This window comes from Tursiops truncatus, chromosome 12 (genome assembly GCF_011762595.2).
Source record: "Tursiops truncatus isolate mTurTru1 chromosome 12, mTurTru1.mat.Y, whole genome shotgun sequence".
Lineage (NCBI taxonomy): Eukaryota > Metazoa > Chordata > Mammalia > Artiodactyla > Delphinidae > Tursiops > Tursiops truncatus.
In genome coordinates, this window is record NC_047045.1 from 75,682,445 (window position 1) to 75,703,041 (window position 20,597).

At 40.4% G+C, this 20,597-nt stretch overlaps 1 protein-coding gene across 3 annotated transcripts in view; it reads right to left on the minus strand.

Annotated features, from left to right (window-relative positions):
* SYNE1 (spectrin repeat containing nuclear envelope protein 1) overlaps window positions 1-20,597 on the minus strand; it is a 457,027-nt gene that overhangs the window by 142,880 nt on the left and 293,550 nt on the right. The window contains exons 93-95 of one of the 3 annotated variants that reach the window (XM_073789748.1): window positions 12,566-12,760; window positions 10,438-10,611; window positions 7,623-7,814 (exon numbers count right to left, since the gene is read on the minus strand). In XM_073789748.1, the coding sequence (XP_073645849.1) occupies window positions 7,623-7,814; window positions 10,438-10,611; window positions 12,566-12,760 (561 nt within the window). Of the gene's footprint in view, window positions 1-7,622; window positions 7,815-10,437; window positions 10,612-12,565; window positions 12,761-20,597 lie in introns of those variants that run through there. The other 2 variants (XM_033867854.2, XM_033867855.2) reach the window with 2 other exon arrangements.

The following is a 20,597-nucleotide window of genomic DNA, read 5'->3' on the forward strand; positions in this document are numbered from 1 at the left end:
GGATGGAAAGTGAAGGGCAAGGGTTTCTTAGGCTGGGGAGGAAGGAGTCTGCAGAGCTGACGATGTGTGTGGAGTGCTGGCAAAGATTGGGGGAGGGGCCTCCAGGCCTAGGGAACCGCTGGAGCAAAGGCCGTAGGGGAAAGAAGCTTAGCATCTCAGAGAGAGCAGAGACAGGGCAAGCATGGCTGGAGCAAGGGGAGGGGCCGGGGGCAGGCGCAAAGAAAGGGAACAAAGGGAACATTCTTTAGGGTGCTTCCATAGAGGAGTCGTCCTGCGGAGATGCTGCTCCCCCAGCCTCTGGCTCCTCTCTGCCGACTCTGACCACGGAATGGGGTACAGCCACCCCAGCTCAGCCCGCCTGACTGCCCACAAAGACCCTTCTCTTCCTCTTATTTTCAGAACTGTACGCTAACTCTTACAGAGAAATAGATGGGGGCTGTTCCCCCTCTGTCTTACCCAATAGAATCTCATAATTAAACTGTAAAATGTTCCAGATCATCAACCTGGCAACATCTGTATCCGTGCTTGAAGTGCAGTGAAGCAAACAGTGAAACCTATAGGTACTATTTATATTTCATCCTGATTCTGAGCCACCTTAGCTCACAGGTACTCGCTTTCCTTTAAGATGACCCAGCTCCCCAGTGAAAGAAGGCGGTTTAGGTAGAACAACTGGTGTGCCACTGGCCTAAAACATGTTATTTGCATTTCGCAGGACCTTCAGGTGACTAGTGACACCCAGGTCAGTACGTTCCCCGCCCTCCCAGGAGTGCCTCTTCCAGAGAAGCAGTGATCTTCCTGAAGGTGGGAGGTTTGGGGTGGTCCGGCATTCCTCCAGGACTGAAGGCCACACATTTCTGCATAAAGCAGTCTCCCCCATCTGAGAACGCTCCATCTACCCAGATCCTGGCTTTTCCAGGCAAGGAGGAAACAGCAGGTCAAAACGGACCTGTAGAGAATGACCCCAAAGAAGTCAGTGTAACAGGTTGAAAGCTGTCCCTAGTCAAAGCCCCAGTGACAAAACAGTGGCCATGGTCCTGACCTGTGAACTCTCTTTTGTGGGCTCCAGCCACTTCCTCTCTGCTTTGCCCTTCGGTAAAGGTTTGTTTTCAGAGCCCAGCCTGAAGACTCCCGTGGCAACTCCCCAGGGCCCCAGCTCACCCTTCTCTGCAGGTAACTATAGTCTGACTGAGAGCTCTGATTTCAAATTCCTCACACTGGAGAAAAATGCCAATTGTACTTGGAAAAACAGCAGTTGAAATCTTAGGTCTTAAGGACAACTTAACCACTTTTACACGCACGGACACATTTCAGATTCTAAGACAAAATCTAAGAAGGGGACTCATATGTGATTAATTGAATCCACAGCTTGAGAAAAAAGGAAATTATGCAGCATCAAAAACAGATGCCTAGTACGCATTTTCTCTGTGGTGAGGTTTGGTTTTTCAGTTAGCCAGTTTTTCTCTGGCTGATTTCATCATTTTGAAACATCAGTCTTGGACCACAGGAAGCAAAAAATGATTAAGAATCGGTTCAAATTCCTTTTCCTTTCCCCTTGGGATACGAAGGCATTGACAGAAGGAATAAAATAATGGTAATTACAGTATCTGAGGTCTGATAACAGTTTTCTGACCTATCTAGGGAATAGCAAATAAGGTGGATTACATAGCCCCACCCAGGTGGGACCCAGAGGGATCCCGCCTCGGTGGGGCTATGTGAGCTGTTTATTGTGGAAATACTAGAAGAGTAACCATTTTTGCCAGGAACATTCCTTGGAACATTAGCGAGGATTGGAGAATGCTTAACATTAAATAAAACACTTGTTTATAAAGCATTTCATTATTTATATAGGGTGAACTCTGTTCCTTAGATGAATGATAATGTGTGAAAATGATTTAAACTTATTACAAAGAAAGACATCATGTAACTCGAGAGATGTTATTATATGCCTGCGTCGTAGAGAGAAGGAAACCATTTTGGGGTGGGGTGGGGAGAACTAACTGGATTATTCACTGATGTGCCTAGAAGTCCAATTAGTTAAAAAGAATGGCCGTAAGACATGTGACCATTTTACAGATAACTAGCACTGAGGAATTATGTGCGTATGGTCACACATGATTTAGGAAGGTATTCCAGCTCTCCTGAATTATGCAAACCCAACTTCACTGACGTCCACACTCAATGGAAGTTTTTTTTTCCCCCAGTTAACATTAGTTAATTTTAGATCAACTCCGTACACTGGGGTAAATAGTCCTTTTCCTGGCAATAATAATGTAAACTGGACTCTATTCCTGCAGTTGGAAAAATAATCTCAACAGCTCCGATTGTATTTAGAAAATCAATATTTTATATCCTGGGAACTCACGAGACGAAAAGATGATGGTATTTATAGATACTTTAAAACAAACAACGACCAATTTCAGTGCAAACAGTGCCACATTTTTCTGTATTTACACTTCACACAGCAGTATCCCCAGGGAAGCTTACACTTGCGGGCAGAGTCAGAACTTTAGTCAATGTGAAGAATCCCTGCGGCCAGGATCTGCTGGGTGTGGGCACCAGGCCTACCAGTCTCAGACCAGGCCTCGAAGCATGTCAGGAGTTTTTCCTCCCAAAGAATGCGCTCTGCAAACAGTTGCTGTTATTATTATACTGAGACTGGAGCACTTCCTGTAAGCGCTACTTGCATGAAAATCCTCAGGATTTTTTTAAAAAGTTAAACACTACTATGATCCCTATTGTACAGATCAGAAGACATCAGTGAGACACATTTTGGGAAGTTCAAGAATCTTGCCCCAGAGTCACCTACTCAGTGACTGGCGGCGCCAGGTGGGGGAGACGTCAGAGCAGCAGTTCTAAAGCGACGGCTCGAGAACCAGGCCTGGCTTCTGATAGGTTCGTTTGGCACACAAATTATTTTAAAATTTTAGAATAAAATGTCAACGTTTTAAAACTGGAAAATTTTAGATATAAATTGCTTTCTCTGGAAGATCTAGCAATGCTGCCTGTAAATTCTGGAGCTGAGTAACAACTGCTTCTTTGACAGGCGACCAGCTTGCCAAGGTCCTGACTGGGTCAGCTTCACTCATTTATATTCCCTTCCCAGGCCCTGAGGCCTTGCCACTGTGCCAGCACCCTTCCTCTCTTTAACCTCTAGATGTGCCTGGGTATTAGGCTGGCCCTTCCCTTCCTACCTGCCTCTAGGCATAGGGCACAACTGGAGACTGATAAATGATAACTATCCCAGACATGAAACCTTGAAGTCCTTCCCTTTGTTTTGGTTTCTTGAAGTTCATTCACACACCAACAATGGGGGGAAAATGAGGGGGAAAAAAAGCATTACGCGTGAGATTGACAATAACTTTTATAAAACTAAGTGAACTGTGGTATACTCTCCCAGCTAGAAAATCCTTCTAGTTTTGTTCAATTTTAATACTTTTAACATTTTACTTTTTGCTTTAATTCATAAAGTCAGACTGTGTATGCATTTTAAAGTATGTGAATTTAACGTGAAAAGTTGCATTTTGTCTTTATTGGCATTTATTTATCTAATAGTGAGTTCAAGTATTTTCTCATACGTTCATTGGCCATTTGTATTTCTTTTCCTTTGAATCACCTCTTCGTATTTTTTGTCTATATTTCTATTAGGTGACCTTTTCTTATTTTTTTATTGATTTACAATAAGATTTCTGGAAATTAAGGGAATTAATTCCTGGTCATGTGAATTGCATAGTTTCTTCCGTATTTGTCCATGTCATTTAATTTGGTTAATATTTTCTTGGTCATACAGAACTTTCTCACTTCTATGTAGTAATTTTAAAGAAACTAAAATTCTGGGTTTGGGGAACACTGGCAAAGGTCCTTCCGATCCCAAGATTTTTTTTTTAAATACCCATACATCCAGAACGTTTTAGATTTAGGTTTTACATTAAATCTTTGATCCACCTGTGATGCACTTTTTTCTGTAAAGAGTGGGATAGGGGATCTAGTTTATCATATTTCAAGTGGCTTGCCTATTACTTTATTTATTCATTATAATTTAATTTATTTATTTTTGGCTGTGTTGGGTCTTCGTTGCTGCATGCGGGCTTTCTCTAGTTGTGGCGAGCAGGGGCTACTCTTCGTTGCGGTGTGCGGGCTTCTCACTGCAGTGGCTTCTCTTGTTGCGGAGCACCGGCTCTAGGTACACGGGCTTCATTAGTTGCAGTGCATGGGCTTAATTGCTCTGCGGCATGTGGGATCTTCCCAGGCCAGGGCTTGAACCCGTGTCCTCTGCATTAGCAGGTGGTTTCTTAAACACTGCGCCACCAGGGAAGTCCCCTATTACTTTATTATTATTTACACAGTGAATCGTATTTTAAACAGTGACTTGAAATGCCACCTTAAACATTTATCTAATGCCCTTGTATACTGGGATCTCTTTTGGGAATATTTATTCTAATTTTTTGTTCATCCATTTATTGTGCCAATACTAATTACTGTAATATTGTATTTTAATATATAAGAATATTTAACCCCTCGTAACTCTTTACTGTCAGAATTTTACAGTTTTTTTCAGGTTTATTTTATTCCAGGTAAACCTGGTATCATTTTGTCACATTTCAAATATATACAGTTAGTATTTTAGTTGTGAATAACTTAAATTTATGTTTTAGTAGAGGAAAATTTGACATGTTTAAGATACTGTATTCCTATCTAAAAATAAAGTTTCTCTCTATTTTTTCAGGTATTTTTGGTATCACTCGGGTTTTAAAATGTCGAGATTTCAAATACTTTATGTTTTGTTCATGTTATAAATGGAAAATTATTGTATATTATTTCGCTAACTTTTTATTTATACAGGAAAGTTATGGATTCTCTATTTCATCTTTTTAATAAGCCAGTCTTCTTACTAAATTCTTCCATTGCTTCTAATAGTTTTCTGTTGACTAGGCTTGATGTTCCAGATCATGTAATCATATGATTAGCAAAGAACTGAAAATACGTAGTTTAGTCCAAAAAAATTTATTACACTGAGAAAGCAGAAGCAATCGCAGTGAATGTTCATTAAGCTCCCACTATAATATTTGTGCCATATCCCCTGCCAGCATCTGTACTCAAATACAGATGTTTCCCTCCCTCCTGATACTGGTTCCAAGACCACTCCCTCCCCTTTGATCCCATCTTCTCCCTTCTAACAAGAAGACTGTTGCGGCAATCTCACTTCTTTCTCATCCATTTTTCCTCTACTGAGTTGTTTCCATCTCTCTGTAAACATGTCATTATTCTCTGATCTTAAAATGGAACAAATTTCTCCTAACTTACTTCTTATAGTTTATTCCATTCCTCTGTTCCTCTTTATAGTGAAACTCCTGAGTTTCCTGCACGCTTCCTCTCCAACTCCCTTCTCCATTCTCACTTCCATTTCAGAGGGTTTTTTGCCTCCACTATTTCACTGAAAAGCTGTGGTTGGAGTCACAGAAGACCTGCATGTTGCTAAATCCAGTGGTCAGTTCTCAGTCCTCATTTTAACTCACTTACCCTCAAGTGTCTTCCAGGAACCCAAATCTCACTTTTCTTCCCACCTCACTGGTGTTTCCTTTTTACTCTTTTTGGTGGGCTCCTCCACATTTTCCAAACTTTTCACACTGGAGCATCCCAGCACTTGGTGCTCTTTATCTCTCCTCACACCCTTGGTGAACTCATGGAGTCTCAAGCCTTTGAGGACCATCTAGAGGCTGATGATTCGGTCTAGGTCTGTCTCTTGAATTCCAACCACTGCTTAACGTTGAGTACGCATCTCAAACCTAACCTATCCCTAAGGAAACCATTGACCTAACTAGCCCTCCTTCCCCCAGTTCTGTTCCTCAGAGTTTTCACTTTCCCAATTATCCACAATCTAATAAGTCCTCATCACTTCTAACCTCCTAACTGGTCTCTCAGCTTCCACCCTGATCCCCTACAGCAGTTATAATTTGATCTTGTCACTCCTTTGTCCCCCAACACTCCAATGGCTTCTCAATTCCCCCAGCATAAAAAGCCAAAGCCCATACGATGCCTACAAGGTCCTCTGCACCCTGGGCCCCTGTTACCTGTCTGACCTCTCTCGCCTTGCTCACTCCACTCCAGCCGTTGGGCTTACTGAACAGACCAGGTAGGAGCCCACCTGGGAGTCTTTGCCCTTGCCTCCCCCTGAGCCTGGAACTCTATCCTTCCATGTCCACATGGTTCACTCCTTCAAACGTAACCTGAGGAAGGCTTCCTTGGCCACCCTGTTTAGAACTGCAAATCCGCCCAGCCTTGCCTTTATCTACCTGCCTTATGGGTATTTCACCTATAGCTCTTATCATCTTCTAACTTAGCATATAATAATGCACCTTAATTTTATATTACTATCTGTCTCTCCCAAACATAATCCCTTGAAGATGGAATATATAGATATACAGATACAGATAGATGCTGCCCATGCTCTTTCACTCTATCACATAGAATAGTGGCTGGCACATAGTAGTTTCTCAATAAACTTTTGCTTAATTTTTTTTTTTTTTTTAATTTTGGCTGGACTGCACGGCTCACGAGATCTTAGTTTCCTGACCAGGGGTTGAACCCACGCACTCAGCAATGAAAGCACAGAGTCCTAACTACTGGACCACCAGAGAATACCCGCACAGTTGCTTAATTTTTGTGTAAGATAATAATAATTCTAATTTGTATAGATTAAAAAAGAACAAAATCAAAATATTAGACAATAATAGTATGCATGGTGCATGGGAAGAAATCTGAGTGAATGTGTTCTAAGTTTCTTGTATAGAGCTGGAAGCAGATTAAGATATTAACTTAGAATTTATTAGGTATGCATGATTAGAAAGTAGAGGAAAAAGACAAAGAAAAGCATTCAACCACTTATAAACAAAGGTTGAAAAGGAGAAAGAAGAATAGAAAGAACAGGACAAAAACAGAAAACAAAAAATAAGAATAAAAGTTCAAACATATCAATAATCACAATACATTTAAATGGACTAAACCTGCCCTTCAGAAGTCAGAGGTTTCCTGACCACATATGTTTAAAACCAACAAAATATAGCTAAATGTTCTTTATAAGAAACAAATTTAAAATATAAGGACCCAGAAAGGGTGAAATCAAAGGAAAATTAAAAGACATACAAGGCAAATAGTACCCAAAAATAGCTCTAGTCATCTAAAACAAAAATCACTATTAGGGAACGTTAAGGTCATCACACGATAGTAAAAAGGTTCAATTCACCTGGAATATACGACAAGTCTGAAGTTGTGGGCACTAAATAAAGAGTCTATCTGAAAAGTAGAATATAGGAGAAATAAAGGAGAAATATAAGAGTGTCATAGGATATCTTCATCCATGACCTATGTTTAAATATTTTTTAAAATGATGTACTTGATAGATTTTGGTAATTATTTTCATTTTCTTTTCTTTTCCTATGCTGCAATTTTCAGGTGTCTGCATTCAAATAATTCTTACAAAACCTATTTGAAAACCTATGCCAGACTGTGCAAAGCAGGTATGTACATAAGAACGTATCATTCCCCAGCTGTCCCCTTTACGTGTCGCGTGCTCAGAGGCCAGACCGGCCACGTGCAGAGATGCAGCGTCCATGGCTGCGCCTCACCTGGATGTGCAGCTGCTTGTCGTGCAGCGCTCTCTGCAGCTCCAGGAGGCTCTCCTTGAGGGTTCTCAGCTTCACTGACAGCTGCTCCGCCTCGTCCTTTGTGTGAGCCTTGCCTTCCAGCAGCAGGTTTTCATTGTGGACTGAGAGCTCCGATAAGGCCACCACCTTCTGTTCTATTTCCACCAGCATGTTCTGGAACAACAGAAATAAGGCTGAAATTCACAAAGCCTGCCAGTCTCTGTAAAGACCGTGTCTCACAGCGAAACCCAACACTTTACTAGTCTTTCACCAAAAGATCATGCCTCCAGGTTGGTTTGTTTTTTTTAACCTAGTTTTCTTACAACCTTCAAGAATGGTACGTAGATTCTAAAACTTCTTTGAGCTTCCTAATTTTTCTCTTAAGATTAGATATTACATAATGAAAAACATATGGAAAGCACATTTTATACAGCCAACAGATAAGTAGAAAAGACCGTTCCTTAGTGTTATCCCATTATTATGATTATTTTACTATTTTAGTGTTAGACTGTTATGCTTGTGACTAATAATAGTAAAGACATCACATGATGAGCCCTTTTTGTGTCAATTTGAAGAGGACTCTCTCTTTCAAAACATTTTTCTTTGGGTTGATTTTTTTCCCAGATTGATGCTTTTTTTACTTGATTTTTATTATTTTTGTCTTTTATATAACATATTTTTAACCTCACATTTCTGAAAGTTTTCCTAAGAATTTTACTTTCACTTTCTGTGGCAACTCTCTAATGCTGCAAGGTTTTCTTCTTCTAAAATGGAGGCTAAATCCAGAAAAGAAGTGAAAATAGTCTCCCCTCTTCCAAAGTACGATTTAAAACAAAAACCAAAAAAAGAAAAATAACTAAAATAATCAAGCAAAACAAATAACCATATTATGTTCTACAAAAACTGTTCTGTTTTTATATTCCTTAACTCTGAACTCTTTGAAATGCACTTTCTAATTTATACTCAATTAGACATTAATAAGAAAAGATATTTTATTTCCCTGTACAAAATAAGAATTACTACCATCCACTTCTAGGACTGAACGTATGATCCTAAAACCTAGAACTAAGTGAGAAAGTGAAATATTTCATGAAGTGGGGCTTAAAGGACGATTTCCTGAGGACTATGTTTGTGGAGCTAATATAGGACTGTCTTCCTGTGCAGGACTGTCTTTTCCATTAGGCACAGCTGACACAGTGCCGAGAGCCCATAACACTTCTGGGGACATAAGAAAATGTCTTAATTTTAGGTTCTTTTAAAATCAGAAAAAAAAAATGAAGATAATAACAATTAATATATAATGATACCACCCCAGGTTATATTAGTCTCTGTACCAAAGCAGTTGTAAAATCAAATATAATTTTTAGTATTTTTACAGAGGAAGAGGCCCATGGAAGCAAAGTACCTAGGGCCCCAAAAGTCATAATGGGGCCCTAATTCCACGTGATAGCCACACTTATAATTATACAACTGGCTTAAATTAGGCTTGAATCAATTGACTGAGGAACTGCTGTGTACCTGTGTGATTCCACATGCTTTGAGTTTTAAAAAATACCATTTCAATACTTTGGAAAAGTCCTGAAATATATTATCTCAACCATGGACTTTATGCATAACTATAAAAATAGAGACATCCGAAAGGGAGAGATGGGCGTAATGACGGAACATAATTTTGAAATGCTAGTGCATGGGTAATTTCGAGTGCTAGAAGGGAATGCTAAAAATACATGTCACTTCAGAAAAGGAACTTCAGAAAAGATGATAGAAAGAATAGAAAATACTTGCACATGGCTCTCTACGCTCCACCATCAAGGCAGAGATGCTTCGAATACACATAAATGAGTTGTCCAAAGAATTAAAAAATCCAAATTATAATGACATGACAAAAAAATCTCAAATCATAAAAGGGATGACCAGAATGACATATGAAGTATTAAGAAAAGAAGCGGCATTCATAATTAATGGCTTGTGCCTATTTCCTCCGATTCCAAATGGGAGAAATATGAAGTTGTGCATATGGATATCTAACCTTGCAGATTAGGCCGGGTTTTCTAGAGACTTGCTAGTTAGTTAAATGAAAGCACTTTTAAAACGTACTTCACCCGTGTGTAAAGTCTACTATGCTGATAATCTTTGAAATCCTATGATTGGTACATGGGAGTTTATCATCTATTCTCTATGCTTATATGTGTGCTTGAAGGTTTCCATAATAAAGAGGCAAGAAAATAATCTTACAATAAAAACCTTGATGCCATTATCCCTTACCTTAATTTCTAGAGACCTCACATCGAGGAAGGAAATTCTCTCCTCCAGAAGACAACCTTCCCGTGTTCAATCTGTCTGCCTATAACTGACAATTTTGCCAAGTTTTCCACATAATATTTCTGAATTAGAACCAAAATTGCGACAGGCCACCTAGAGACAGCTCCTGTTGTGTTTATCCACAGTCCGATTCACTGATACTCATTCTTCTCGTTGGGTACTTACATTCCTCATTAGCCACCCAAATAGACACCGTAAGTGTTTTGGCATCTATAGTCTTTAAGAATGGTCCTTCAGGAAGCTGAAAATGTTCTGAAGAGTAGATACTCTTGGTAAAATTTTTCAAAAGATGAAGTCCAAGCCTGGATTTCATTTAAGCTTTAATAAGGTATTGTTTTTCTACTCTCTAAATGTATAAAGTATACAGGCTGTGAAAACTCATACAACCATACCAAGCTCTGTTACCATTATGTTTTCTGTGGTTAAAAAATGTGCCTTGCGATGTTGGCATATTCCCTCAAGAACATTTTTGTACCTGGCAGTCCACCAGCTGGGCCTCCATGTCCATGGGCTCCTTGGGTGACCCCAGCGCAACGTCCAGAGTGGCCTTAGTGCTCGAGAGCCAGTGGTCCAGCTCATCGGCTTCACAGCGATACCTCTGCAGGGCCTGCTCCTGTCTCTGTTCCTCCAGCTGATCATTGAACTTCTCCTGATGAATTAAGCAGAATGGAACCTAAATCACTCGAAGGTAAAATCATCAGGATTCAACACAGTACAGCAACGGTTCTCAGGCCTGAGTGCACATCAGAATCACCTGTGAAACTTAAAAAAAGAATGAAACAACCCATGTTTAGGCCACATCACAGACTAGTAAATGAGAATTTGGGAAGGTGAGCCTCAAGGTTAGTATTTTATAAAAACTCCTACAGTGATTCTTTTTTTTTTAATTAATTAATTAATTTATATTTTTGGCTGCACTGGGTCCACGTTGCTGTGCCTGGGCTTTCTCTAGTTGCAGCGAGCGGGGGCTACTCTTCGTTGTGGCTCACGGGCTTCTCATTGCGGTGGCTTCTCTTTGTTGTGGAGCACGGGCTCTAGGCACGCAGGCTTCAGTAGTTGTAGCACGCGGGCTCACTAGTTGTGGTTCGCGGGCTCTAGAGTGCAGGCTCAGTAGTTGTGGCACACGGGCTTAGTTGCTCCGCGGCATGTGGGATCTTCCCGGACCAGGGCTCGAACCTGCGTCCCCTGCATTGGCAGGTGGATTCTTAACCACTGCGCCACCAGGGAAGTCCCTAAAAACTCCTACAATGATTCTAACGTGTGCCTAGAGTTAAACGTTCTTAAATAATACATCTACAGGACGAGGCAGATAATATGAATGATAGAAACTGGTCAAGGATTAGAACAAAGCAATGGCGTAAGACAGTAGGTAACTTGACTTCAATGTCCGGGAAACTGTAGAGTAGTGGGGTCTATGGAAAACGGAAGAACATATCTGGTCCACCTAAAAGGGCAGCACCATGTAGTTTCAGGTAACTGATCCCCTACAGGAAAGGGTGGTCCAGTGTTATTAGTTTCTTGAGCAAAGGCAAAAAGTCAAAAATTTTGGTTAGATCTCTGAGGATGTTTTAATGATGGCAAATAATTCATATTTAAAAAAAAATCCAGGCCAATCACTTTATTTCAGAATTCCATGACGGTTTCATAGAGTGACTGGGGACAGTATTGATGAACCAAGAAGTTAATCCTTAAGATACTCTAAGTACTTTACTTTAAAATTATTTTATTAGTAATCTATTATTATGTTTTTAATTAAAATTTTTATTAAATTGTTTAAAAGAGAGATTAAATAGAGCAGACACGTTGATTTAAAATTTCTCCAAAACCAGAAAATATATGAATACCTAGTCTGACTAATTTTATAACAGGTAAAACTAGAAACAGCCTACATACCCAACAATAGGGGGATGGTTAATTGAATTATGGTATAATCAGCAGCTAAATAAAATAAGTGTATATAATAAATGATTATTTGCCAGAGAAGCTGCTAGACCCTAGAGATACAAGGACACAGACACTTTAAATTGTAGGATCAACAATATGAACATCGTATACGTTTAGGGCCAGGAATGATAAGAGAAAAACAACAACAAAGAAGGAAAATAACTTATTTTTAACACATCTGCTACTGTGACTAAAATTTACCTCTCTATTAAATAATATTAAAGTTAAGTAACATGAGAACCAGAACTGCAAGAATATTTTCATGAATTAATGTGCTTGAATTGGCTAACAGTGACTAAGGATTTATTCTTCACAGTACTGGTAACACTATTCATAAAAATGCTCTTATTTAAACACAGCACACTATCGTGCAAACCTTCTGTAATTACTCCTCATAAGACTCATGTCTACCAAGTATCAGCTTTCCACAGTCTCAGTTTTGCATGCTTGAAATGACTCAGAAAGGGGTGAAAAGACACATTCATGGCTCCACACTGACTCAGGGCTCTATTCAGGAGGCCCTCCTGGACACACAATACCAGCTTCTGCTGAGTGGGAAACAATAAACATGTCGATCATGTAAGTAGCCCAACATACTTGTCAGCATAACCCTAAGAGTTAATCTGGACCTGAGGGGCACCTTCAGAATGGCTTGTTACCTCCAAAAGCTGTCGTTTCCCTGATGCCTTCATCTTGATGGTGGACATTCGCTCCGCTAAGACAGCGAGCGTGGACTGCAAGGGCAGCTGCTCCGAAGGGTCGGACTCTGGGGGGTCAGACACCAGCTCCTCCGCGAGGGCTGACGGCAGCTCACTGATTTCCTCTTGAAGCATGAGAATCTCATCCATCAGTGCCTGCGGGGAAGACTGTGGAATCATACTCGTGTATGTATTTTTTCGCACTGAGGAATCGTGGCACTAGCTGAGTCCCATGTGGTTCGATACTAGTGAAGACACTTCATTTGGAAGTCGTTTAACCAACAAACAGGGGACCTACTAACCTAAGTTTCTAAATGACAGTACCAGACTGAATGTCAGGAAATTTCTGATTTTAAGACCATTTGTATTGGTAACTTAAATGAATTTGGACTAGTTAATTAATCTTTCTGGTTTCCAACAGGCACATCTGTAATCCGACGGGGGTATGCTCAATGATGTTTGAGTCTCCAATTCTATGTTGAAAATAAAATTCATCATTTTTTTCCTCAACGTGATTCTTCCCACTCTAAACTTCCCTGAGTCTGAAACAGCACTGCATTTTAATCACAAACTCACATTATACAAGACAGGAAAAATCTGTCACCTGTTTCTATGCTGTTACCCTCTCCTTATTTTTCTCCTCTCCCCAACTCTAAAATTTGAAGTTTCTCAGGGCTAGTTTCCAGGCCCCTTTTCTCTCTTCACAAGCTCTCCCAGGCGATGTCCATTGCCAAGGCTTTAAACCCTTCCTAATGTGGAACACTTAGTAGGAGAATAAAACTTGCCACCCCAAAATGTCTCTGGCATGCAGGTTATTTTGAGCTGAAAACAATCAAGGTCCAAAAGACTCAAGAAAAAACTCTGACCTTCCCTCTAACTACCTCAAGAATCTAGAAAGGGGACCTATTACAGGAATAGAGCTATCATCGAGATATCTGCAAAGAATAGGGCTGGGTGTGGTGAGGGAAACTCTTAAGAGATCGGAGTACACTCAGTGTCCCACTGTCTCTGAATGGCCCAATTAATATTTGTTTACCAAACATTTGCTTTTCCATCTTTATGTGAGTTGCCTTCCTCCTCTTTTAAGTCTCAAACCACTACCCCCAACATCCTCCTGTGTCTTTAGCTGAAGATAGTATTTAAGGCGAGAGTTTCAACCATTTCGGCAAGTTACTCAGTTTTCCTGGGTCTCTCCCACGTTTACGTGTTATTAAACTTTTATTTGATTTTCTCTGGTTAATCTGTCTCATGTCAATTGAATTCTTAGACCAGCCAGAAGAACCTAGAAGAGTAGAGGAAAATTTCTGCCTCCCTGACACTTATAAAGGTATATCTCTAACCCAGATATCTGTCCTAAGTTTCAGGCTTGTATATTCAACTTACATATTTCACGGTGTCCCCATCTTATCATGTAAAAGCCCGCTTCTTCCTCTGTTGTCCCCATCTCAGTAAAAGGTAACACCCTTCTCATTGCTGAAGCTTGAGACCTAGGAGTCATTCACACCTCCTGTCACCATATCCAGCATCAAATCCAACTGCTTTCACCTCCAAAACGTATCTCGTGTCTCCTCTGCTCCCACCTACGTCACGCAAACTCCTTATCTGAATTGCTCTCATGGTCTACATTCTTGTCTCTCCAAACCCCTCTTCACAGAGTAATTAGAGTGATCTTTTAAAAAGGTAAATCAGATCCTCTCAGTCCCCTGTTTTAAAATACTTAGTGGCTTCTGGCCTGTAAAATAAAATCCAAACTCCTTACTGTAGTCGCGCGGTCTCACCCCCGCCTGCCCCTTGTACCACACTCCCTTCTGGCTTACTACACTCCAGCCTTCTTCAGTTACTCCAGGACCCTCAGCACTTTCTGCCTCAGGGCCTTTGCACATGGTGTTCCCTCAAGCTCTGGAATGCTCTTCTTCCTCTCTGTGAGATGGTTCTCTTCATCCCTGGAGCCTTAGGTTAACTGTCACATCTTCAGAGAGGCCTTTCCTGACCGCTGACTCTAAAAAGAAATCTCTGTTGTTCTCTTTTACCAGCACCCTACTTCCTGCTTAACAGCTATCACAATTATACACTGTTGGTATTTCTCATTTTTTGTATTTTATGATTTGCTCTTTAGCTGGAATCTTGACAGGAGGAATTCTTTTTTGGGATTTGAATGATGTATTAGAAAAACAGGCCCTACCGCTACAGGAGGGGCAATCATGACTCCAAGTAAAGAATCATTGCTTTTATAGTTGCCAATATTTCACAGTTTCCAATATACCCCTACTTGCATAATTCCCACCTATTCCATAGGACTGTAGGCTGCGCTGTAAGCCCAGTGCCTCCTCAGAATGGGCTCTTGATAGATATAAAACAACAAAAATGCTCTTCTTTCCCTAATATCAGTTGTCATCCTGTCCAACTGCTGTTTAAGTAAACTATTATATTGAAATCATTATATACATCTAGAAAAGTGCAGACTGTAAGTGTACAGTTCTATGAATTTTCACAAACCACACATACCTGGGCTCCTGGCACCCAGATCAAGAAACAGAACATTCCCAGGACTCCGCAAGCCCCCTGGACTGCATCCCTTTCTTTCCAGAGATCACCATGGTGCTGGCTTGCAAATGTCATAGATCACTGCTGCCTGTTTTTGAGCTCTACAGAAATGGAATCATTCCTGATGTACTGTTCTGTGTCTGGCTTCTTTCACTCCCTCCAAGACTGTGACTGTTGCATGTAAAAAGAGCTGGCCCTTTTTATCGCTGCATTGTATTCCACTGTCACCTGGTTTGTGGGTCTTGTCCATTTAAGCCTTTCTAGTAGGTTCATAGTGGTATCTCATTGCAGCTTTAATTTGCATTTCCCTGACGGTTAATTAGACCAAGCACTTTTCCCTATGCTGTTTTGGCCACGTGGAGATCGTCTTTTGTGACCGCCTGCGAAAAATCTTTAGCCCATTTTCTATTGGAGTCTTTCCTTTTCTTATTGATGCATGGACTTGTGTATATATTCAGGATAGGAATGCCTGTGTTTCTTTTAGTTCTGTGTATTGCAAATATCTGCTCCCATTTTGTGACGTGTCTGTCCCTTAACGGGTAGAAGCTTCTTTAATGATGTCTTTTGATAAAAAGAAGCTCTTCATTTTATTGTAGTCTAATATATCAGTATTTTGATTCACTGGAAAAGTTAGGGCCTTTGCTGTCCTATTTAAGAGATCTTTGCCTACCGTAATGTTATGAATATATTCTCACATGTTACCTTCTAGAAGAGTGCTATTCAAAGTGTGGTCCATTCAATGGCGTCATGAACTGGTTTGTCTCTAGTTCATGATAAGAGAAAGATATTGCAAGTAAACATTAAGAAATGTTATAGCAACTTGACGTTGACACAATATCCAACCACTATTTTATTTTATTTTACTAAAATGTTGAGTTAGAAATTTAAAAATTAAAAAAAAAAAGATTATACACTACAGATACTTTGAGAAGCACTGTTTCAAAACATTTTGTTTTTAATCTTCACATTTCGATCTACAATCCACCTAAACTTAATTACCGTGTCCAGGGTAAGTAGGGGTCAAAATTCTTTTTTTTTCCTTCTTATTGACCCTGTACTATTTAGTGAAAAGATGATTTTTCATCCACGGTTGTGCAGTACAGTTCTTGACATAAGCGCAGTGTCCATGTGGGTGGGAGGGTGCTTCTGCTTCGCATCCTGCACCATTGACCCATTTGGCGTCTGTGCCAACACCAGGGTCTCGTAACTGCTATAGCTTTATAAATCTCACTCTCTGAAAGGATTCACATCCTTCAATGTTATTCATCTTCCTCAAGGTTGTCTTGGCTATTCCTGACTCTTTCCATTTTCAATACATGTTTTTTAGTACATTTGCAATATGGTTTGGAATTATCTTATCAATCTCCACCAAAGAGCTTGCTGGGATATTGGAATGTAATTGTAACGAATGTACAGACCGTTATTGTTCGTTATACATTCAAAATGGTTTCGGTCCAGTAAAGTATTTTCTCCTACTTTATCATCGTTTTTGGTACTTGATTGCCAAAAATATAAAATTCATATTAGGTGGTCTGTTTTGAGGGCTTCTCCATAACTAGACTGACCTTATTGTATCTTGTTTTGCACTGATGCTCTGTATAAGCAAGAAGAGCCCCTCACTACTTCACACCACGTTCATTCTCATTCCTTCTCTGTGCCTTTCCTCACACATTTACGTTTATCGTGTCTCCCATCCACTCCTCCTACCATTCCAGATTTTCAAAATCCATGTCTCCCAAAAGACCTGTTAGAGTCTCCTTGATCTTCCCACCACTGTAACCCATAATCACATTGCTGGGTTTTGTATAATATGTTGGTAATTCATCTACCCCTAAATCATACGTTAAAGAATAAGTGTCTATTTCAGCTGTGCACATAGTAGGTGCTCAACACATCTAGTTGAACTCATTCTAATTCATAATAGACAAAACAGTTATCTACGGGCTTCCCTGGTGGCGCAGTGGTTGAGAGTCCGCCTGCCGATGCAGGGGACACGGGTTCGTGCCCCGGTCCGGGAAGATCCCACGTGCCGCGGAGCGGCTGGGCCCGTGAGCCATGGCCGCTGAGCCTGCGCGTCCGGAGCCTGTGCTCCGCAACGGGAGAGGCCACAACAGTCAGAGGCCCGCGTACCGCAAAAAAAACCAAAAACAAAACAAAACAAAAAAACCCCAGTTATCTTAATCATGAAGCAACCAGGAAAAAAAAAAGTCTTCCTCATTCATTTAATCTCAGTGGATTTGACCAACCAGGCATACAGTGAAGTGAACAACTTCCATTTCAGACTCACAATGTCTAAAACAGCTCTCTGAATGTTCTTCAGTAAGTGATGATGGAATTAGGAATCCTACAACTGTTAGTTTCCATTCTGTTAGAGTCAAGCCTCCCTAGTCACGCTTCAGTTTACTCTCAGGGGAGAGTGGATATTTTTGGAAGGTTGCTATAGTTTTTAACTTCAAGATCCAGCAGCCAAACTTACTGGGGGATGGGGTTTTCTTTTGCAGTGATGTAAATGTTTTGAAACCAGATTGGGAGGGTGATTGTATGACGTTGTGAAAGTACTAAAAGCCACTGAACTGTACACTTTAAAATGGTTAATTTCATGGGATGCGAATTTCACTTCCATCTAAAAAAACAAAAGGATCCAGCAGTTAAATATGTCTTCGCCCAATAACTGTCTCAGCTGGTGGCCAGATGTTTCCCTCCAACATCTGCCTCAAAACTAAGGAGAGGAGATGAAATGTTGTTCCTCTTTGCGCTTCCGACTTGTGTTTACAAGGAGGGCATGTGTATGACCAGTTTGTGGTTTAGAGAGATTCCTTGAGCTTTTCTAAAATGACTCACTCTGGGGAGAACATGGTTCAACACCCAAGGTGAACATGAATTTCATTGTGACTTTCAGAACTATCTACATCAGAGTTCATCTCAAACTTTGAGCTGTTATTTATATTAAAGAAACAGAACCGAAATAACCTCAGAGCTCTGCCTACTAACCATCGCTGAGTTGGTGTGGCAAAGACAACACATGCCCAGGAGGCATTAGCTGCCCGTGATAATGAAGGTCCCCATCAGAGGGCTCACCACCCGGAACAGCAGCCACAAGTCAGCTTATGAACTGCATTGATGTCTTAAAATTAAACTTCTGGTTCAATTTAAAGAGGGTAACAGGAAAGGCACAGCACTCCACCCCAATTCAGCAGCTTTAGACAAGTGTTCGGAGGAAAAATGTAGGAATTAGAGTAGCTCTCTAAAGAAACATTAGTACTTCCAAGAGAGTGTTAGGAAAAAATTAGCAATTGAAGTATTTTTTATTAATTTTTAGAAAATACTAAAAGCATACTGGACTTTCTCACCCACATTACACTGGAATTTAGAAAGAGTAGTTCTATCGTATTGCTTGAAATTTTTAAAGTATCATTCCAGAAGCCAAGAACCAATTTAGATATTGTGATACCGTTAGTCTTCCATGGGGGCAGCGCTGTCCCAGAATTCATAGAATTTAGGTACAGACAGCAAAAGTAGGTCAGATGGAAAATGTTAGATTTGTGATGATACAAGAAATTGTACATTATTTATATTTCTTTCCCTCTCATTAGAGCATTAATATAATTGTTAAAAGCTCCAATGATGGGTAATCATTGAATTAGCTATACCCCCTCATTGCTATAATTGTTAGCACTACCACTCTCAATTTAGAATGGGACAAAAGTCATGTGCTTGGGCTTAATTACAAGAAAAGTCACAGGTTCATTTCTAATTCATAATAGTTAGCTTTAATGTGCAATTTTGAGTTTTCTCCATTACATCCCTTGAATAAAATAATACTTTTGCTCTACATTCAGTTTGTGTTTTCATACTAATACCTGAGAGGCAGGGTGATGCTGGTAATTGGGAGCTAATTTGCATTTTAATTAGGAACTCTGGAAGGTCAAGGCAGACCGCCAGGATCCTGCTTTCATACAGGTCCTAAATCCTGTGGGACCTGCTGAAGGCTCTTTGGGAGCTGTGGTCTGTCACCTGGGACACAAGAATGATCAGCCTTGAACAAAAGCAGAGGTGACTGGAAAGTACCCGAAAGTACCCAAAAGCAGAGAGAGTCAAATTCTGTAAACCCTCTCCTGGAATGCTGGCTTCTGATAATCTAAGTCTGTGACAGTCAAATTCACTTTAATCCAGCCTTTGGATAATTTATGCCAAATCCTTTTTGGTTGCTTAAAAGAAGCTGTAGTCAAATGTATGGAAGTTCTCCTGCCCTTCCAGGTACAGTGAAGAGTTGGGGAGGGTGTTAGTCAGACAGAGCCCCAGGAGGCCCCTTCAGGTGACAGTCAGGTGGCTGTTGACAGTTAGAAAACTGGAGTACCAGTTAGAGAGGACTGTGGAGCTGCGGGGACACTGCATGGTAGTAGAGACCTAAGTCCCTGACTGTCCTCGTGATTGTCTTAATCCAAGTAAACAAAGGTTAATTTTAACTTTATATTTTCACTGCACCCTCCCCAAACCAGATGGACTATGGGTGACTTTAGGATAGCAGAAAGACCCACAGAAGGTCGTTTTCCCAAAATAAGGCCTATAAATGGATGCTATACACTCTGATTTCTATCTTAAGAAGTTACAAGAGTGTCAGGAACCTGAAACCACTGTTTCTCAACATGCTGTCTCTAGATGAAATATTCTCATTTTTGTGTTATACTGCAAGGTCCTTTATTGTAAAATAGTACAATTTTACCTTAGACTACACATCCGAACAAGCAATGTATTCCAAGGTTATCCTGGGTTCCAAAACTACAGAGATGTTAAGTAGAAGAAAGATAAAGTACAGAGTTTCACTCTTAACGCTGGTAAATTACCCAGTATTTGATAACTACATAATTGCATCATGCTTTCATAGCTCTTAATCTTTCTTTCTTTTTTCCTCTGCCTTTGATAGGGTTGTCACATGCTCCCGAGTCCTGGCCGCAGCAGCGTTTTCCTGTACCACGGTGGCTGAATATGTAGGTGACTGCATGCCTCAGTACCCAGACCCAGTTACACCTGATTACGCGTTAAGAGTTCACCCGATAATGTTGCTAAAGCAGTAACCAGATTTAAGCTATGCACTTTCTTAGCGTGCATTTTAAGTTGATGCATTTTTAACAATATCTGTCTGAGTTAGGTTAACGTAATCATCTCTGTTTCTCACCTAACGCTGAAGCACTGTCCAGTGTCCCTTTTAAAACATGATTCAAGTCTGGGAAAACCACAAGATTACAACTTGGAATCCCTTATTCTTCAGCTGCTTCTTGGCCTACTGGAGTCTGAGAGTTATTCTCTTCAGTGATAACAGGGAGGTGCTGGGCACACGCTGGCTAAGTTTCTTCAAACAACAATACCCCGAGAAGGTAGATGTGGGGTACACTTTATTCTTACAACAATGGTTCAAAACGAAATAAAAATAATGTGGCAACTAAAAGGA